The 20272-nt window shown below is 40.4% G+C and overlaps 1 protein-coding gene across 1 annotated transcript in view; it reads right to left on the bottom strand.

Moving 5' to 3' along the window:
* The window catches only part of LOC150078519 (uncharacterized), a 541829-nt gene extending 529551 nt beyond the window's left edge, over positions 1-12278 (bottom strand). Inside the window, exon 1 of the mRNA XM_090384590.1 lies at positions 12074-12278. Coding sequence (XP_090240716.1) covers positions 12074-12250 — 177 coding nt within the window. The 5' untranslated portion in view covers positions 12251-12278. The remainder of the gene's footprint in view (positions 1-12073) is intronic.
* Positions 12279-20272: the final 7994 nt, after the last annotated feature.

The following is a 20272-nucleotide window of genomic DNA, read 5'->3' as shown; positions in this document are numbered from 1 at the left end:
GACATCGTCAAATGTTATAAACTGTCCTTCCCTCCACCAGACAAAGCCTAGTCGGTATGCAAGATGCGAACACAGATGACTGATGGGCAACAGAAGCGTTTTCTTGGGAGATAGATAAAGGAGTTAGTGCAGTAATAGCGGAAAACAAAAGACGTTCTTTATGGCTCTTAGAAGCAGTAATGGCGGGTTTACATCGTTTCCATGGATATTCATGCCTCGGGATGTGTTGGGTATAAAATGAGATTTGTGGAACCAATAAATCTAATGATTTTCTTGCCCGGCGTCAAAGCCTACTGCAAGTGAAGAATTTAATACGATGATGTTTCCCTTAGGGACGTTCCAAAACCTAAAGAATCTGTTCAGATTTCCGTTATGCAAAGAAAACGTACACTAAAGTCTGCACTGATTGGTCAAATTCATTATCGTACATCACAAAATATCAGAAGTGAAAGCGATAAAATTAGATATTATCAGGAACATCTTAGGAAATTACAGACAAAACCTTTTCAAAAATAACGTGTTTTTTTTTTTTTTTTTTTCTCCCCTGAATGAAGAATGCAAAACTTATTAAAGAGAGAAGCGAACTCTAGTATTTAATGAGAAAACCAGAATTGATTCAAACAGCCCTCTGACGCAACTTATAAGCTCTTTTTGAAATTTATTAACACTGTACAAACCGTTGCAAAAAGAGCACGCAAACTTGCACTCTCGTGAATTAGCAAGATAGAAAAGTTCCGAAAATCGATACGAAGTGTGTAGATTATTTGTATTAAATAGCTTAAAGCAGCGTCAATGCGTATGAGTAAACATAATATTACCTCAATCTTTATTTAGCAGAATCTGGTGAACAAGTTAATACCTACGTAATGATATGCATTCAACTGAATGTGCTGAGACAGTTTTGCGTGCACAATTTCTTCTTCTAGAACAGTAGGCTATCGAATCAGGTGGCCTGATAGTGATATGAGCATTATCTTTAAAATAAACTTTCGCAAGCACCAGCAGGATTATCGACTCAAAACTCGAATTTCAATGTATATCATAAAGTAGCAATAGTTCAGCAAGATTAACTGTCATGGTATGCGAGCGGTTCGCTGCGACATCGCACGTCAATAATCTGGTTGGGTGAACAGTGACAATCTTCGTAACCGTTAATGAATTTCATTTCTGGCATATTTTAGTAGCCAGTTATAAATATCTTCCCAACGTAATTTTTTTTTTTTTAATTATCCAACGAAATTTTAAAGCGAGATAAAAGAAGGCATAGGACAGAAGACATTTAAAAAAATAATAATAAATAAATAAATAAAATAAAAACCCTAATATTTCTAGGACAACACAAAATATTCAGTTTTCTTATCCCATAACAATAAGAATGATTATGGGAGCTGCTAATTCCACTCAGTAAAGAATGAATTTAAAGACAACACGGGGTGGCCATACTGTCTTCAAATTCCTTCTGTTGTTAAATGAATTCACCTTAGGTTGACAAATATCGTACAGTTGTTGTTGTTATTTGGTTTTTAGGAGCATTAGCAACTAAGGCCTTTAGTTTTGGGATATGCAGTGATTATTCCCTGACCTTTCCGCATCCTCCGTATTTGGTGGTCACGGGCTCGAACCCCGGTGTAATCAAGAAGCGTATGCGATATAATAAAGACATCATTATTCCAATTCGAGGGAACGTAAGGTAGGAATATAGGAACAATTTCTCTACATTCCGGAGAATTTGTTAATATTTCAAATATTTTAATTACTGCAAAGATAAATACTATTTTAACGAAATTCTTTTTTAATTTGCAACGCAAGGTCAAGGTAATTGATCCACTAAGCAGTTTTGATAAGCAATATAACTCGGCTACGAGTCAGCTCTAACTGTTTTACTGTTTTAGGTCGCACGGGATGGCAACTTCTGGTGTGGTGACTCAAGGGTGGTCCCTGTTTGGTGGAGATTAAACCCATTCTTCAGACTATTGATGGAGAACACCAGCATGGCCGATTCCACTGGAATGAGACTACAGGGTTACCGCACTGCTACCGAAAATGTTTTAGAAAATATTTTCAGAAAGAATTATTCTTTGAAAATTTGAATAATTTCGTTTTTCGTTAAATTAGGAAGTGTGCAATATTAGTGCACAGCAACTTCTAAAAATATTATAAGGTAGACATTGGCAGATCGTTGCTAAATACTATTAACTTCAACTGACATTCTCGAAATATCAGAGAAAAACATTTAGATATGCACTTTATGTCGAATTTGTACAAAGTGAATAGACAAGACGTAAACAAGGGAGGGCAGCCGTATCATTACAAAATCCAAGAACAAAAAACTCCAGACGAATATATACCGAACACGTAGCCATATTTCTCTTAATGGACAGTAGATACGTTCTTTGTATTAGGGTAACTTGCAGAAAATTATAATCTAAATAACGAATTTATAAAGTCCCCATTATGTCGGATATTGCTGTGTGTTACCGTGATTCTTGGAATGATGACCAAGATTTTCTAGTAGTGACCGCACCTTTAGAAGGCAAACGCTCGCATAAGAATCGCGGATTGTATCCCCTCCCAACTTTATTTTATTTATTCCTCCATAAGAACAAGCAAATGGACTACAGAATACACCCAACTGACTAACAAAATACATAGACATCTAGAACGCGCTTTTGACTGTGTGTGCACCTACCTATTTTAATCTTATTCTCTTAACAACTGAACCCCTCATATATGAAGTATAATAGTATTAGTTCAAAATATACATTATATATACTAGTATATTACTGTATAATATTAATAGTACTCATACATTTATTATATTCACTTATTTAATATTTAGAGTATTTATATATAAATAATATGTTAAGAATTTAATATTAGTGTATATATATAACAGCAATGTCGAACATTTTTCTGCTGTGGGCCTAAAATATAGCTAGAAAAAAAAAACATTTACCAAGAAAAAAAAAAAAACATTTATAATAATAATAATTAAAAAAAAAAATCACTAAGTGTAATTGTGCGCAAAATTTTGCACACAATTATACTTATGGTTTTCACAGCTAGATGAAGGACACAAAAAAACAAAACAAACTTGTCTTCAAATATTTAAATTGAACACACTTGTACAGAATTAAATAATTGACTGGTCGCGTGCCTGTGTATTTTCCCACTCGTGCTACTCATGGTATGCGAACTACGCAGTACATTTTTATATAAAACACGAATGAAGTAGGAAACATTATACATATATAGAATTTGAAATACAGGAACGAATACTTTAAAATGTAAGAAATGTATTCATTGGGAGTTAAGACTGTGCGAATCAGCATGAAAATATGTTTACGGTAAGGAAACGTTACATGCTTTATGGTTTTTCGGAGAAATTTATTTTAAAATATATTCCACATAACAAGTTGGAAATACTGGACATTAATTAGACATCGAATTAGGAAGATGAGGGATAATAGCGTCAGCTTATGAATAAATTCATTGCCTGAAGATATAATAACTATTTGTGCGAATCTAACGAATAATATATATCCGTTTATATAGATAGACGACCTCTGGAAACCAGTTGTAATCAGCCTTCTGCACTAAGCGGGGCTCTGCTGTAGTCACCTTTTCTCTTCAAGAGGATCTCGTGGGGATGCATGATGATTAAAGCCGGCCCCTCTAAAAATTGGCCATGTGGTGGGCAATGGCATACCACCAAATTATCTAACGCCACAGAAACCAATTCCAAAAACTGCTGTTAAAGGAAGACCTGCAACTAGGTGGAAGAATGGGATCAGTGAATTTTTCGGCGTGACATTTTGCAATGCCGCTCGTATAGCACATGATCGATGCAGTTGAAGGAATTTGTTGGTGACCACAACAGCTCCTCAGGAAACTATGTGACTGGAAGAAGAATATATATATATATATATAAAACAATTGAAAAAATGCGCAATAAGCACATATCGTTAAAAAAATATATAATTCCACATAAAGCCCCACTCCCCTATTTAAACATCAGTTTTTGTTGCCAGAAATAATGGCCCAAATACAGGGTGTTTCAAATATGATGGTCAATAATTTAAAGGTGAAAAGTACAAACTAAAATAAGCAAAAAAGTCCCAGTGAACATCGGGCTGCAAATGAACCGTTTTCGAGATAATGCACATATTCTGGTAAGATCCGCCACTGACTACGGGAGAACTAGTTTAGCAAAAAGTGTGAATCCTTTGCTAAGGGTGATTTTATTAAACATAAGATAATACGTTTTTAACCCGCACACAGACCTTGGCGTTCTGTTTGACCAAAAGATGTCCTTTGTCAACCAGATCGACAAAATCAGTACCAATTGCTCTCGTCTACGGTGGATCTCAAAGCAGCAGCTGCTACACGTCCGACATCCTGTCACTGTTAAAAGGTTCATCACCTCCACCATCTACCTCGCCATTCTCTATGGTGCAGAAATATGGGCCTCTGCTGCACATACAAACCTCAAGCGGGTGTTCACCGCTGAATACTGGTTACTAAAATGGGCCAATAACAAGCTTCGGCTACCTCCCGCTACCACAACCACCATGATGGCACAAGCACTCGACATCTCGAGGATGAAGTTCCTGATCGTGGAAAAGAGGCTGGTCTTCACAGCCAATCTCATCTCAGGCCAAATATCATCTCCAAATATTTGGAACGCTTGCTCTTGGAGGATTCCACAGCCAAGCCTAAGGTCGGTACCAGCACTCGTGACTCACCACAACAGGCTTGTACTCACTGAGAGATGCTCGCTGCCCTCAACCGTGTGGACGCCGACATCTTCAGCATATTAAGTAACAAGAAGGGGAGAGACAACTTTATCAAAGCCCTTAAACCCTGATATATTGCCAAGTTGTATTTCTTTCTGTATTTATGTCTAGCTCTGTATTTTTATGCTGTATTTGTATTTATTTTGCATTTGTGATCGGTATTTTGTAGCCTCTGTATTTGTACGCCGTACTTATCTTTTCCCTAACCGCTATGTGAACCACTGGCGCTCGTCGCCGTGATGGGATATTGTGCTGTAACTCTACTTCACAATAAATATTTATTTATTTAATTTTTGGTTTCAACACCACAGCATTTTACAGACGTTACATGACACAAGATGTTACAAAAGGTGTTCAAAAGCCACATTACAGACCCACCTCTACCTATCCGCCGTTGACCATGCATTCTAGTTAGATACCGAGTCACAACTCAAGCAAAATGTGCCGGTGCGCCATCATACATAAACCACATGTTCTGGCATTGCTGAAGTGGAACATTATCATCATCAAGGAGGTCTGGAAGAGCATTCTGCAGAAACTGAAGGTACAGCTCTCCTGTTAGCCTGTTTGGCAGAAAGTGTGGTCCAATTAGACGGTCTCCTAGTAGTCCTGCCCATACATTCAACGAGAAACGTTGCTGATGTCGTGACTCGTGAATTGCATTAGGATTTTCGTCGGACCAAACGTGAAAGTTATGAAAATTAAAAATAGCATCACGAGTAAACCCAGTTTCGTCAGTGAACAAAATGTTGTTTAAAAATTGGGGGTTCAGGGCACACTGTTGTTGCATCCACTGCCAGAAGTTCACTCTGGGAGGGCAGTCTCTATTGCTGAGACCTTGTACACACTGGATGTGGTAGGGGCACAGTAATTGGCGATGTAAAATTCGCCACACACTGCTATGACTCAGTACACTCTCTTGCAGAGCAACCCTCCTTGTCGAAATTTCTGGATTTCGTTATATTCTTTCTAACAACCTTTCCTCAACATCAGGTGTTATGCTTCTGGGCCTACCTGCTCATTCTCCATATGCAAAGCGCCCATGTTCTCTAAGGCGCTGATGTACCCTGGTGAATGTGCGCCTGTTGGGCTGCCTTCGGTGATGCTGGCCATCACTGCTGCCTGCAATGATGGCCAGCAATCGCCTGGCCATCATTGAGACCGCGCCATAATTAGTTGTTATAGGAAAACGCCAATATGGCTGCCTTACGGTACGGACACGTGTTTCATCGCTCTTCCAAAATGTATTTTAACTGTAGTTATTATCCTGAATTGTGTCATCACAGGAACATATTAATCAGAGGACTCCAGAAGTAAGAAACTTCTGGAGTCCTCTGAGTTATATTGGGATTATAGCTAGACATTAACGTTTGTATCTATTTCCTTTGTTGTTAGACTGCACTGGTCACCAAGTGGCTGACAACAGGGATACAGCGGCGCCTCCGTATCCAGGTGGGAAGGAGCAGCAGTGCATAGCACATGCTTCTTGATTAGACCGGGGTTCGAGCCCGTCACCACCAAATACGGAGGATGCGGAAAGGTCAGGGAATGACCATCGCAGAGCAATATGGCCTTAGCTGCTAATGCTCCTAAAAAAAAAAAACGATCCAACAGGGATACAGAAAGAGTGCACAGAGGAAACGCGGTTGCCACGTTCCTATCACGCACTTGACTGGAGAGGGTGCCCCCATTAGTGTAAACCTGAAATAAATCTGCAGAAGTCTGCAGATTTATTTCAGCCGTAAGACTGCCCAAACCTTTGTGTTTGAGAAAACTGCTCCAGAAACAGTTTAAAATGTGTTTAGTGCCTACCCCCCACCTCCATAAACTTGACGTGGAAGAAAGCGATCTATGTTTCTGTTGCTGTGAGGAGAAAGCCGATGCCACCATTGTGATCAGCAATCCCCCAAAATTAGTCCCTCAGTGCAACCTTCACTCTTGGGTGTTTTCCCGCCCCCCAACCACGCGCGTGTGGGGAATAGCCAAAAACTTCACCGGCACACTGAGAGCCACCAAATATAGCTACGAACTTGTAGCATGTGTCTTTCTGCAGCACTCTGCGAGATCTTCTATGTGCACTAGAAATCTGGATAATCCGGACTGATCTGGAATATACCGAAATGGAGGGGAAATCTGAAAAATCCAAGGACTCCCGCAGCATAATCAAATTGACAATCCTGTGATAATATTGGACCAGTAGGAAGACCCCCGTTCCGGGGGCCTCCCCAAACAAAGAGGGAGAACCCAAAAGGACCGCAGTGACGAGAAATAGCAGGACCAGCCACTGTACTCCACCCTGCCAGAAGGTACACTACAATAAAAAACACTGTTCCTTAAAACGGCACTGGAGAGGATATTCAAGGAACATCCAAACAGGGTTAGCACCGGACTTAGGGCGCAAATTGTGACGATCTTCAACAAGACTGAAGCAATATTAACAGAAACCCATCTAGAAAGTGAAAGAGTGATAGCTAAGCTACAAGCTTACATCGACTGTGGGGCAAAAAAAAATGCCACACCGTGCTCGCCCATACGCTCAAGCACTGAGGAGCCCACCTAACGAGAAAGCTACAACCACTGACATGGAGATAAAACGCAAGACCCTTCTGCCGAGGCCGCACCTGGTCGACATCAGCATACAAGCACAGTACTAGCGAACAAGTTAAAAACCTTGTAGTGACAAACCTGACCGAAGACTTCAAGGACACAAAAATAAAGTCAGTGCGAAAAACCCGAAACGTCGGCGTCATAATCGAAACGCAGACTAAGGAGGACACCAAAAAATACTCCTAAACCAGAGGATTCCGACACAAAACCTCGCTTCCCAAAAGGAAAGGACCAAGCATAGCAACCTTTGATACTGAGAAGGATCTCACCCCGACAGCGCTTCAAGAGGAACTATACTGGAGAAACCTTTAACACGACCATCGAGAAGAGGAACAAGCTAGCATGGTAACGCCCAAATACCAAACCAGGGCCAGGACAGGAAATGCTGTAAACTGGGTGGTGGAGCTCTCGCTGGCTGCATGGAGTACATACAATCAGCCAAAGCAATAGAGTTTTTATAAATTGTGGCAGTAACCGCTACAAGTAGCACGTCGCTGTCCCCAAGTGCTTCGGTGTTGCAGTTTTGGGCACACTACTCACACCTTACATGTGGCCACTGTGCAGAGAGGGGCACAACTTTAGAGGCTGTCCAAAAAAAAGGACATTAGAGAAGGCAGATTAGTCACTATTCCAGACGCTTCTGAATAGTATAGTTCAACCCTTCAAATGGAAGGACTAGACACTGGCCAACACCAGACAGGAGTCGTAAACCTAATTACTGCGACCGCCGACAGCTCCATTAAGAGAAAAAAGCTGACCCCAGGAGCTGTCAACTGGTGGTGCCCGGAGCTACAGCAACTTAGACATGAACTAAACAGAAGGAGAAAAACTGTTCCAGCGAGCACGAAGATCCTGGCCATCTGCGAAAGTGGACGAACTCAGATAGCACTATCGCCAGACAAGAAATCAATTTACAGCGCTGATCCGAAAGCGAAAGCAACGCTCCTGGGAGCACTTTCTCTCCACAACCGGAAATGATTGGGGAGAAGCTATTCCCACAACTAAAACACCACAGGGAACCCACACGAAAACGTGGCAGGATTCTATAAATAATGTCATGAACACATGGTAAATGCCAGGAGCAATCTTTCCCCCTTCACCTCGGAGAAAATACCACTATACCACGATAATGATACCTACAGCACTACCCTCGCAGAAGGCTTCCTCAGCAAAATCGAACTGGACATCGCCGCCATGAAACTAAGAAATAAAAAATCGCCAGGTGCAGACCTCTTAGAGCTCGAGATAGTTAAAAAGGCCGTCGAAACCATTCCAGAGGTTATACTCAACCTGTTCAATCACTGCCTCTGGGAAAGTTATTTTCTGCAAGCATGGATAAATGCCAAACTACGCCTTATTCTCAAAAACCCTACTAAACAACAGGACCTTCAGGAGTCATAACGACCAATTGCGCTCCTCTCAGTTTTGAGCAAACTCTTCGAACACCTTTTAAGAAAGGGAATTGAAGCCCGCTATTATGTTGCAGGTCTTCAGTCCCAAAATCAATTTGGCTTCAGGAAGGGCTGCTCCACCCCGGATGCTCTAGAAAACATTACAAATGCTGCAGCGACAACAAACCATAAATAATTCTTGGTTATGGCAATAGACTTTGTTGGGGCGTTTGACACCTTATAGTGGCCAAGCGTCCTAGGCCGGTTCCGGAAGGCCAAAATACCTGCAAACCTGTACAAGTGCATAAGACCATATCTCTCAAAAAGATCTGTCACTGTCAAAGCTCCATATTGCTCGGTCACAAGACAAGTTTTCAGAAGCTGCCCATAGGGCTCGATTCTAGGTCCCCTCCTTTTGAACATAATTCTCGATGTCTTTCTTAACCTAGATATTGGAAATGTCATATCTCACGCTTACGCAGATGATCTGATCCTGATGCTGGCTGAACACACCAGGGCCATATTGGAAATCTCAGCTAACCGTGCAATAGACATCCTACAGGACTGAACTGCTAACAACAACAATCTCCATATATCACCGACCAAAACAAGCTCAATACTGCTAAAAGGGACCTCCCCAAATCCGAATTCAAGGAACTATCATAAAGCTGATCACGGAATTAAAACATCTTGGCGTTGTGCTGGATAAAAACCTGTCATATACACCGCCTGACCTATATCCAGAAGAAAATCAGGAATTACTCTGCACTATTTGCGAGTCTCCCGCAAATGCTCCGGGCACCACCAGTTGACAGCTCCTGGGGTCAGCTTTTTTCTCTTAATGGAGCTTGCGTAGGACGCCCCTCGGGCTTTTCTACAAAGCAGTCTTCTTGCCGGCTATTTCGTATGCAGCTGGTGTATGGTTTCGCAAGGCCACCACAGTGGCAAACAGAAAGAAATTGGAAACTACACAGCGATATATACTTCTTACCATTTCGAGAGCTTGCAGCACCATTAGCACCCACGCGCTCCAGGCCCTGACAGGGGCCCTTTCCCTAGATATGGAGATCAACCGCGATAGGAGGCTCCACCAACTTTCAAAGGGCAGAAGTGTCCCCTGCCTCGACTTCACAACAGATTCCACAAATGACTCTAAAATTGAAAAGAAACTCCTCTCCACATACCTGAAGTAGGCCTGGCAGACATCAACTAAAGGAAAAATTAGCAGGAAATTTATACACAACATACAAGTGTTTTACCCCAACTATCTTCCTTGGCTCTCCCCGGGAATTCTTACCTCCTATCTGCTTACTGGACATGGGGCAATAAGGGATAAATTACAAGGCTTCGGACTCACCGACATCCCTCTGTGCTACTGTGGCCAGCGTGAAACATGGGGACACAATGTACCACTGCTGCCTGTACGAAGATCTTCGCTGCCAACTTATTTTGCACATCCATATATAACTGCAAGACCAGGAACATCTCACCCTAATCGAAGAGGACGTCTACAGAGATTTTACCCAGTTCGCTCGGGACCTCTTCACAAGAAGACGGACGCACCCACAGCCACAACTGCATCAATAATCAATTAATTGTGCATCCTGCATCACTAACTGAATCACTGGACTCTGGCAGTAAATTTTAAAGATCGGTGGATATCCTGTGTAGTTGTCAAATGAAATTAGTTACTCACTGTTTATTAATAATGAAAGGTTTTCCAGCCCTGCTCTCTTTATAAAGCTCACCTTGTAAATTGCGCGTTTGTAAACATCACTGATACCAATTTCATCTATTTGCAATTCACCAGGAAAAAAAATATCAAATGAGACAATGTAAAAAGATATTTCATGCAGCCTTGTTTGTTTTTAAGTACCGATGTTCGTCACTCAGGAAGTGCCTGTATTTCCATAGTACTATAGAGAGAAATTTGCACCACGCCCCCCTGAAAGCACCAGGCCCAATGCGGCTGTACCTGTTGCACGTGCCAAAGTTTCGCTATGTGCTGGCACCTCATACCTTAATTACTGTGGTGCAAAAACAAAAAGAAACGGGTAAAGGAAATTCAGCAACACTTTCTAACAAGCACAGTGTTCAAGTAAACTTCCCAACATACCAGAAAATAGGTTGCGCCACAAAGTCTCAAATAGTCTGATAACCGTTCTCAGTAGCCCGGAGCAAACCATTCTGGAAAGCACATAAAAAGAAACTAACAAACGATGCTCCAGCCGGAGAGTTTCTCCACGTACTAGCCAGACCCTTCAACATCATTCCCTTCTCTACAGCCACACCCATATTCCTCCACTTAGTTCGGAGCCGAATATACGGGGCTGTTTGATCGAAGCCACGCAGTTTTTAACGTTCAAGGCTTTCATGTTAGCATTCCTCGAAGTGTTTTATTTTTCGGACCATTAATTCGACCGTGCAGTTCTCTCTTTTGATAATCATTTATCCTGAATTTAAAATTAGAATTATTCTGCATGAAACATCACACAAATACAGCCTATGATATCAACGTCGACACAGGACGAGTCCCGTTTGCAATTTCTAATCTTTCCTCATTTGTGTCATACCATAGTTAATTGAATTTATCTCGGTGTCATGTAATCCTCTCAAATGAAAATTAATTTCTGTTCGGCGCAGTTGCCTGGCCACCCTACGACTACAGATGACTCGCGGGTAAACGAGCCATCAGAATTAGTTATCAAAGTAATACGCTGTTGCTAAGCATCCGACCACACAAGTTGGCAATTGAAGTTTTGCATCAAACAGCGTGTTTGTAAGATGAATCCATTTCAAAAGAGGGCATAAACACTTTTATTTTTATTTTATTTTATATATTATTGCAACATACAGTAGAAAGGCAAAAATAATCGCACACACATTAAGTGCCGTTCAGAAATATCTCCGCAAGCATGCACGAGCAAAATGAGTTCTGAAATCGAAATTCTAATCAAGATCAGCAATCGGTATAATACAGAAGGATCTGTGGAGAGCACACGTTAACCAAGCAATTTTACGTCAGAGCGCAACTAGGCCACAGCCTCATTAATAAGAAAACGTGTTAATAACTTTTCCAAAGTCTTATTTACATCAGTAAGTTTTAAAAAATGTGACGAAAGGCATTTAAAGCCGCATGCAACCCACAACGTTTCTGTTTCTGGTATAAGAAGCTCTTTGCGTCTTAACTTCGTTTTCCTATTCCGCAAACTTCTCTTTTGGCAACGTAACCACTGAGGAATAAACTCCGCGTGTAACGTTGTAACACATTAGGCTTACCTGTAGACTATCCTCGTCTCCGGCATTCAGTCGGTACCACTCGCCGCTGTTCACGTACCGTGAACATCGCTCTCCTCTGCTAAGCTTCCCAAATTCCACCGTAACTGGAATGGCGGTGTAAACATTCCCTTTCTTGCTCTTGAAACGAACTTGTTCGGCAACCGACAAGGAAAACATTTTTCGTGCACGTCGAAATTCGCCCAATCTTCTGCCCAGCAGATGGGTATCACGAAGCAGTCTGCAGCCGCAAGCACACTTAAATATACCGAACAATTCTGGCTGCTTTGATGGAGCGCCATCTGACGGTCAACAGCTTTATCGTTCCAATAAAGCAACAAGAAATATGGTTCCGGAAATAAAATCATTCTTCTTCTATTCGTTTATGACGTGTGACATTTATTCTATAGTGAAATATATCTACCTGAAGAAATATTTACTTTAATTTCAAAGAGGAAATAGCTTAGAAGGCACGCAGAGTACAACTACATCAAAATGACCACGATGCGCCGGACAGCGTAATGCTGCAATAAAGCATCGTTTCTCCACGCGCTGCAGAACTGGAGAAATATTCCCATACTCTCCAGTGGACTACAGTCATATTGAAACGGGCATACGTCTTTTGAATTAAATTCCTGGAACCAAATCCATCTTGGACGAGAAGCGATATAAACGAGTGCATTTTTTGAAGGCGATGGAGCAACATACAACTTGGGTACCTGTTCAAATATCAACGAATTAAATATGCACTGCTCTGAACGTGGCAATCTGTGGTAGCAAACAGCAATACATAAACCAGCAGAACTTTCACGAATAATGCTCTTATTAGCCTTTAAGTACAGGAGATAATTTTTAGTTTTGTAAAACGTTCTTGTGTGAATAGGGTATACAAGCATGATACAATCCGCTTCCAGATGATAGAGGACATCATCAAGTTTTTATTCACAAATTGGAAAAGGGGCGCAATGCAGTAGATGGCAGCATAATCGCAAAAAAATGTAATCAGCGAAACTTAACAGCACCGTGAAGGAACAGTGCGTACTTTGGTTCAACGTGCTGCAGAAAACCTATGCGACGTGGCAGTCGTGAGTTTAATATTTCAAGGTCAACAGTGTGATATGTTACGTCGCCGTATAAGGATGAAAACACCCAACTTACAGATGGTACAGAAGCAGTCGATCTAAGACAAACCAAGAGGATGGAATGTTGTTCGAAAATGGGGCTCTAGTGGGTCATCTCCAGAGTAACCGAACATTGAACAGCTCAAAAACTTGAAGGTATTCTCTACCACCCAGCCAGGTTTGTATCATAAACCCTATTCACACAATGTTTTTCTTTTAAAGTTTTGGTTTTTTGCGAAGGGCACGCTGTATTAATTTCAAGCTTGCTTTCTCCTAATTACTTCCTTATCTTTTGCAACCTTATCTTTTGAAATTGACATAATTCAGACTTAAATAATCTACACTGAAACATCTGCTTTATATAGTTCCTCTGGGCACTTTGACGTTTCTCAAGAGGTCCTGATATTTTGCACAAGGAGTGTTAATCAATTTTTAACTCAACTGTGCTATTTTTAACCTTTTTAAAAAATTTTCATTCTTTCATTCATTCTTTCATTTTCATTCATTAATTCTTTGCATCTTTGTTTATTAAGACCATGTTTATTTTGAGATATTCTCGCCACTGGACAGCTAAATGCTAGCGGAGTAAATATCAGTTGCAAGGTTGAGAGTACAATTATGTTACAATTATTTTAGGTTAAAAAGCTAAACAGATAAGAAAGTGGAAAATAGAAGGATTAGTCTGAAGTTGCACAACTTTTAGGGGAAAAAGAAAAAACAACAACGAGTATAAATAAAGATAAATAATGTAAAAATGATCAGAAAGAAGACAATGCAAGTAGCAGGAATTATTCGCTCCGAATTTCACTGCAAGAAGTAACAGAAAAAAGAGAAACATAGAATTCTCTTATGAAGCAGAGAATACGAGAGCAGAAACTAACCTATTCGCTGAAAGGCAGTTAGATCAGTTTCTGCTCTGTTAGAATTGCATTATGGAAAAGGCGCCAAGATTTATGGTCTGTACTTCTTTTCAAAACAACGTGTTGTGGGTGGAGCATAAGTTGGCGATGGAGAGAGAGAAACTTGTTAGATTTTGAAATATGGCTCTAAAATGACGGCATTGTCTTCCTGCTGCATACAAAGATGTTGCTAAAATGGAGGGGGAGATATCCAAAGCATGTGCGAACAGCTGTTTAGGGTAATAATATTCGGTGTAAGATGAGGTGACTCAATGGAGTAATATTCAGGTTAGACAAGAACCTTGGAGATTGTGGAGGGATCCTCTGTGGCCCAGTTCAACCAAAGCAAGTACCAGTATTCTAATCGAAGGTGGCGTTTTAAATACGAGGATGGGGCAGATGGCCAAATCATCATGACTAGAACGATACATTTATGAATGATCAGACTTGGATTACCAAAGCCGGCGAGCTGAGATTTCATTCCCTTGTGGTAAGAAACTATTTCGAAGCCACTGATATTATTCTTTTTTTTTATTCTTATTTTTTTATTTGAAAAAGAGGTTTGCGCTGATCTCTAATGTGACAGATCTTAGTTACTACCAGCATCCGAGTGCATAATCACCTCACACACTAAGGTTATGTATTGTATTGTCACTAGTACATTAGTGACAATAAGATTGATGATGATAATATAAATTTATTATCTCAAAATTATTAACATTAATAAACACAGTAACACAATTACAATACAACTTTATTAGGTCAAACTGTTTTATGTATTCTCATCATTAACGAGCGAGGCCTCAACATTAAAACAGCAAGAAGTTAATTAAAACTAAAATCGCTCCCCATTGGGGGGGTACAGCATCATGTACTGGATTATTCTGGATAAAACTCAAAAGAAAGTTAATATGTATATTCCGAATTTCAATAGAAATTAACAACCATTTCGGTATATGAATTCAAATTTCTCTTAATTTAAAAAGTAATAGTAGCCAAAATAGACTTCTTATTAAAAAAATTAAAATCAGATTACACAGTTAAAGTTTCTTTGATAATTTAGGTTGCAAATGATAATTAAAATTGCAACAAAGTACGCAAAAATGAAATGTTATTTCTTTAATAAAATAAAATAAATTTTCTGTTTATACTCCGGGACGACCAAACAGTCAGAGGAGTTAACAAGATAGACAGAATACAAGAAACAGCACCGTATTCAGCAGTCACGGGCTTGAACCCCGGTCACTCAAGGCACGTGTACTTATGCACCCACGCGCCTGACCACTAGGCTAATGACGTCAATATGTTTGAAAAATAGTTGTTTTTACTTGGCTGTTTTCAAGAATAAATAAACTTTAATTTGTAAACGGGGAACAGCAATTTGTAATTCAATTGCGTTTTAAACATTATTACAAATAACTCTGCCTGAGATAAGTTTAAAAGTTCTACTTATCACATTTTTTATGGATGCATTCAGTTCAGATATGTGAATTCGTTGTTGTTGGTAGTGGTATTGTTCTTTAACCGCCAAAGTAATTAAGCCAATGAGGCATCAGTATACTGTGTCTGTAAATCTGTTGAGTCCTGAGGTTCATTTTTTTTTTGTTTACTCGAAGAAAAATTTAGTTTCTGTGAGTTTTAAACAAAAAAAAAAAACGCACCCTTGGCCTGAGATCGACTAGTTCTCAACAACACCGTGAAAGGAATTAATTGTGGAAGCTACTAAAAGTTTCATACCTATTAAGAAATATTGTTCAAGGTTTAGGCCTAAATGGTTGTCAAATGAAGTAATGAGACTCGTAACAGAGAAGAAAAATGCATGGGGTACATATAAATTATCAAGCGACTCAGAAGCCTATGGCAGATATAAGCTAGTCTGTAATCAGGTCACAAAGGAGGTTAGACAGGCGAAGGCAGATTACAAGAAATCCTTGGCAAAAGATGCTAAGAAAAACAGCAAGGATTTCTTTACTTATATAAACTCTAAAAGGAAGGGGATGAATACGATTGGTCCACTTGACATCGATGGTTCGACTGTTGATGATCCTGCTCAGATAGCAAACAAACTGAATGAGTATTTTGCATCTACATTCACACGTGAGGAATTATTACAGTTTGAAAATGGCAGAAAGTTATCAAATTGTAGCAGGATACTTAATGATTTTGTAATAACTTAAAGCAAAGCGGAGGAAAAAAAGTTACACATAAGAAAAGCACCTGGGGTGGATCGGATCTATCCAGTTATATTAAAGGAGGCGGCAAAGCAACTAAGCAAACCCTTAGCCATAATTATGAAAGCATCCTTGGACTCAGGGGAGGTTCCCACGGACTGGAGATGTGCAAATGTATCCCCAATTCACAAAGGGGGATCGAAGGGTGACACGAGTAATTACAGACCAGTTAGTTTAACTTCGGTTCCGGGTAAAATAATGGAGTCGCTGGTTAAATATGCATTGCAGGATCATCTAGACAAGACTGCAGCAATAATTCAGACACAGCATGGGTTTGTTAAGGGAAAGTCTTGTCTGACAAATTTGATAGGATATTATGATGTGGTTACAAAGGAACTGGATGCAAAAAATAATTTTGATATCATATATTTGGATTGCAGGAAAGCTTTTGACACTGTTGCGCATGGAAGACTATTGTACAAATTGGAGAAGAATGGTATTAAGGGTAAGTTGCTACAATGGATAAAAGGATGGTTAAGTGCCAAAAGACAGAGGGTGGTAATCAATGGGCGCTGCTCTTCTTGGACTAATGTTATTAGTGGAGTTAGACAGGGTTCGGTGTTGGGTCCACTGTTGTTTTGTATATTTATCAATGATATTGATAAAGGTATATCAGGCTTAATGTCGAAGTTTGCAGATGATACAAAGGTTGGCAGGGTTGTTAATGACAGTAATGGCAGTGTGCTACTGCAACAGGATCTAGATAATTTGGGCAGATGGGCTAAGAAGTGGCAACTGAAGTTTCACCTTGACAAATGCAAGGTACTGCATATGGGTAGAAGTAACCCCAGAGAAACGTACCAACTGTGTGGTACTACACTTAAGGTGGTAGAAAATGAAAAAGACCTGGGTGTAATTGTGCAGGCAGATATGAAGTTTTCTGAGCAATGCAGACAGGCTGCCAGGGCAGGTCATGGGGTTTTGTCAATGATATATAGGGATTTTGCTAGCAGGGAAAAGGAGGTGATTATCCCTCTGTATAAGGCAATGGTCAGGCCACGCCTTGAGTACTGTGTACAGGTCTGGAGGCCTCATTTTAGGAAGGATGTAGATTTACTTGAGCGTGTACAGAGAAGGGCAACAAGATTGGTGAGGGGAATGAAGGGATCCTCTTACCAAGAGAGGCTTAAGTTCTGCAAATTGCAGTGGCTGGAGACTAGGCACCTGCGCGGTGATCTAATTGAGGTGTATAAGGATTTCAATGGGTTCAGCACGCTGAATTCTGATGGGATCCTTCCACTTGTTCATATTACGAACCTAAAGGGGCATAAATTCAAATTAAGAAAGGACAGATGTAGAATAGATGTGCGGAAATTTGCCTTTAGCCAGCGGGTGGTTAATTGCTGGAACAAACTTCCATCTGTCGTTGTGGAAGTTGATAGGTTGAATAAATTTAAGGAGGAACTCGACAGGCATTTGGAGGGAATGGTGTGATTTTTTTTTTTTTTTGGCTGATGCTGCATAAGCTCATACATTTGCTTTCTTTCATCACATGCCACTACTACTACTACTTTAACAACTATCAAATCGAGCTTTACTCTAAAACGAAAGAACAAGAATACAGACATTGTAATTCGAGTTAGTTATTAAAAGCATCAGTAAATTGTGATAACAAAACGTTAATGACCAAATGGATCAATACCATCGCCCATCACACTGCTACCAAAACAGTCACCACCACTCCCCGGCTCTAGAGCGTAGTGGACTCACCAACTCAACCAAAGTTTCCACTACAAACAATCACTATACGCCAAATGGAAAGCTTCTGGTAATATCCAAGACCGCATTGCATTCTCAAAGCCAGAGCCAAATTCAAAGGAAACACAAATCAGCTGCAATGAAGCACCTCGAAAGAACCCTAAAAAGAGGGGAACCATTCTACGAAACAAAGGCTAGTTCTTCCAGCAACATCGACCCGGTTGACTGGCTCGACTATGTTGCCAGATTTTCTAAGCAGCCTCCAGCTCTACCGAACCTGCCACTCTACAGCCACTGATCCCACTGATCGTCTCGCTGCGATTCGAATTTCCAACAACAACGATGCAGGCCATTAACACTCTCTCTCTCACAGCAACCACCGGTGACGATGGCATCCCTCGTTATTTTGTTATTTGGTTTTTAGGAGCATTAGCAACTAAGGCCATATTGTTCCGGGGATATGCGGTGGTCATTCCTGACTTTTCCGCATCCTCCGTATTTGGTGGGCACGGGCTCGAACCCCGGTCTAATCAAGAAGTGTGTGCGACGCACTGTCGCTCCTGCCCATCTTGATACGGAGGCAAAGCGCATATATCTCGTAAACTATATATAATAATCTAATGATTTAAATTTTGTTGTATAGAGGATTTATGTCCGTATCTAAAATGGTGGGTAGTGAGGGTGTGCAGCTGTGAGGGGGGGAGGTGTAGCGCTTGCGCGTGAACACTGAAAATGGCGACGCCGCGCGGCATTTGAGCAGGGTAACTTTGGATTGCGAAGAGATATGATGTTGAAATTGGTGTCGATTTGTAGAGAATAACAGGATCTACAATATTATTTAGCAATAATAACCATAAAATAAAATTTGTAACGTTATAAGCCGATAAGTGTGCTGAGTTGAAGAAAATTATCATAATGCCGAAAAAATTGCAAAGGAAATATGAACAGAAATGTAAGAAACGTATATCATTGGAAAGAAAAATTCAAACGTTCAACGTGAGTTCAACTTGAAGTACATTTCTGAATCACCCACTACTCTGGGCAACACCTTTGTAAGAAACATCGATGTAAATACTATGCCATATGTATCTTACTTCTCCTATCATCGGCCTTTGATTATTTAATGAAAACACTTTCGAGCCTACAGACTAGCAAGGCTCCTGGAGTTGATGGAATATACCCTATAATCTTAAGAGAGGCGGCAAGCGAGTGCATTGAACCATTGAGACTAATTATGCGAGCATCACTAGACTCGGGGGAGATTCCCTTGGACTGGAAAAGTGCAAATGTATCTCCCATACATAAGGGTGGCTCTAAAAGTGAAGTTGGAAATTATCGACCTATCAGTCTGACTTCAGTGGGAGGGAAAATCATGGAGGCAATGATCAAATTGTGGAATTCAGGATCATTTGGATCGAATCGAAATTCTCAAGGATACTCAGCATGGTTTTGTAAAGGGAAAATCATGTTTAACAAATCTGGTTCGCTATTTCGAAAGGGTCACTCACGAGCTGGATTTATGGAATAATTTCGACATTGTTTATTTAGATTTCAGCAAAGCTTTTGACTCAGTCCTACATGAGCGGTTGCTTTATAGGCTGGATCAGGTTGGAATCACTGGAAAAATCCTTAGATGGATAGAAGGATGGCTTCAGGGCAGGAGGCAGAGGGTTGTGATAAATGGCTATTCCTCAGATTGGGTTGATGTAAGAAGTGGGGTTCTCCAACGATCAATATTAGGACCACTGTTGTTTTTAATTTTCATAAACGACATTGATGAAGGGATAGAGGATGTGATGTCTAAATTTGCAGATGATGTTAAAATTGGTAGAGTAGTTAATGATCACGGTCAAGCTGAGCTTCTTCAGAGAGACCTAGATAGACTTCAGGAATAGTCAGAAAAATGGCAGCTATGCTTTAATCCAACAAAGTATAAGGAATTAACACCAGGGAAACAGTAATCCCAAAATAACTTATTCACTTGGTGGAGTTCAACTAAACCCAGTACTGGAGGAAAGGGACTTGGGTGTTACGATACGGTCAGACATGAAATTCTCTGAGCATTGTAAACAGGTTGCAAGGAAGGCCCATGGTGTTCTACCGATGATCTATCGAACTTTTGCAAGTAGAGATAGGGACGTGATAATCCCATTATATAAGGCTTATGTTAGACCACACTTGGAATACTGTGTTCAAGTATGGAGACCGCACCTAAAGAAAGACATCGAGCTTCTTGAAAGGGTGCAAAGAAGG

This window comes from Mastigoproctus giganteus, chromosome 11 (genome assembly GCF_048544385.1).
Source record: "Mastigoproctus giganteus isolate SK-2022 chromosome 11, ASM4854438v1, whole genome shotgun sequence".
Lineage (NCBI taxonomy): Eukaryota > Metazoa > Arthropoda > Arachnida > Uropygi > Thelyphonidae > Mastigoproctus > Mastigoproctus giganteus.
The sequence above is the reverse complement of the archived record's forward strand: the minus strand, read 5'-3'. Positions and strand labels throughout refer to the sequence as shown.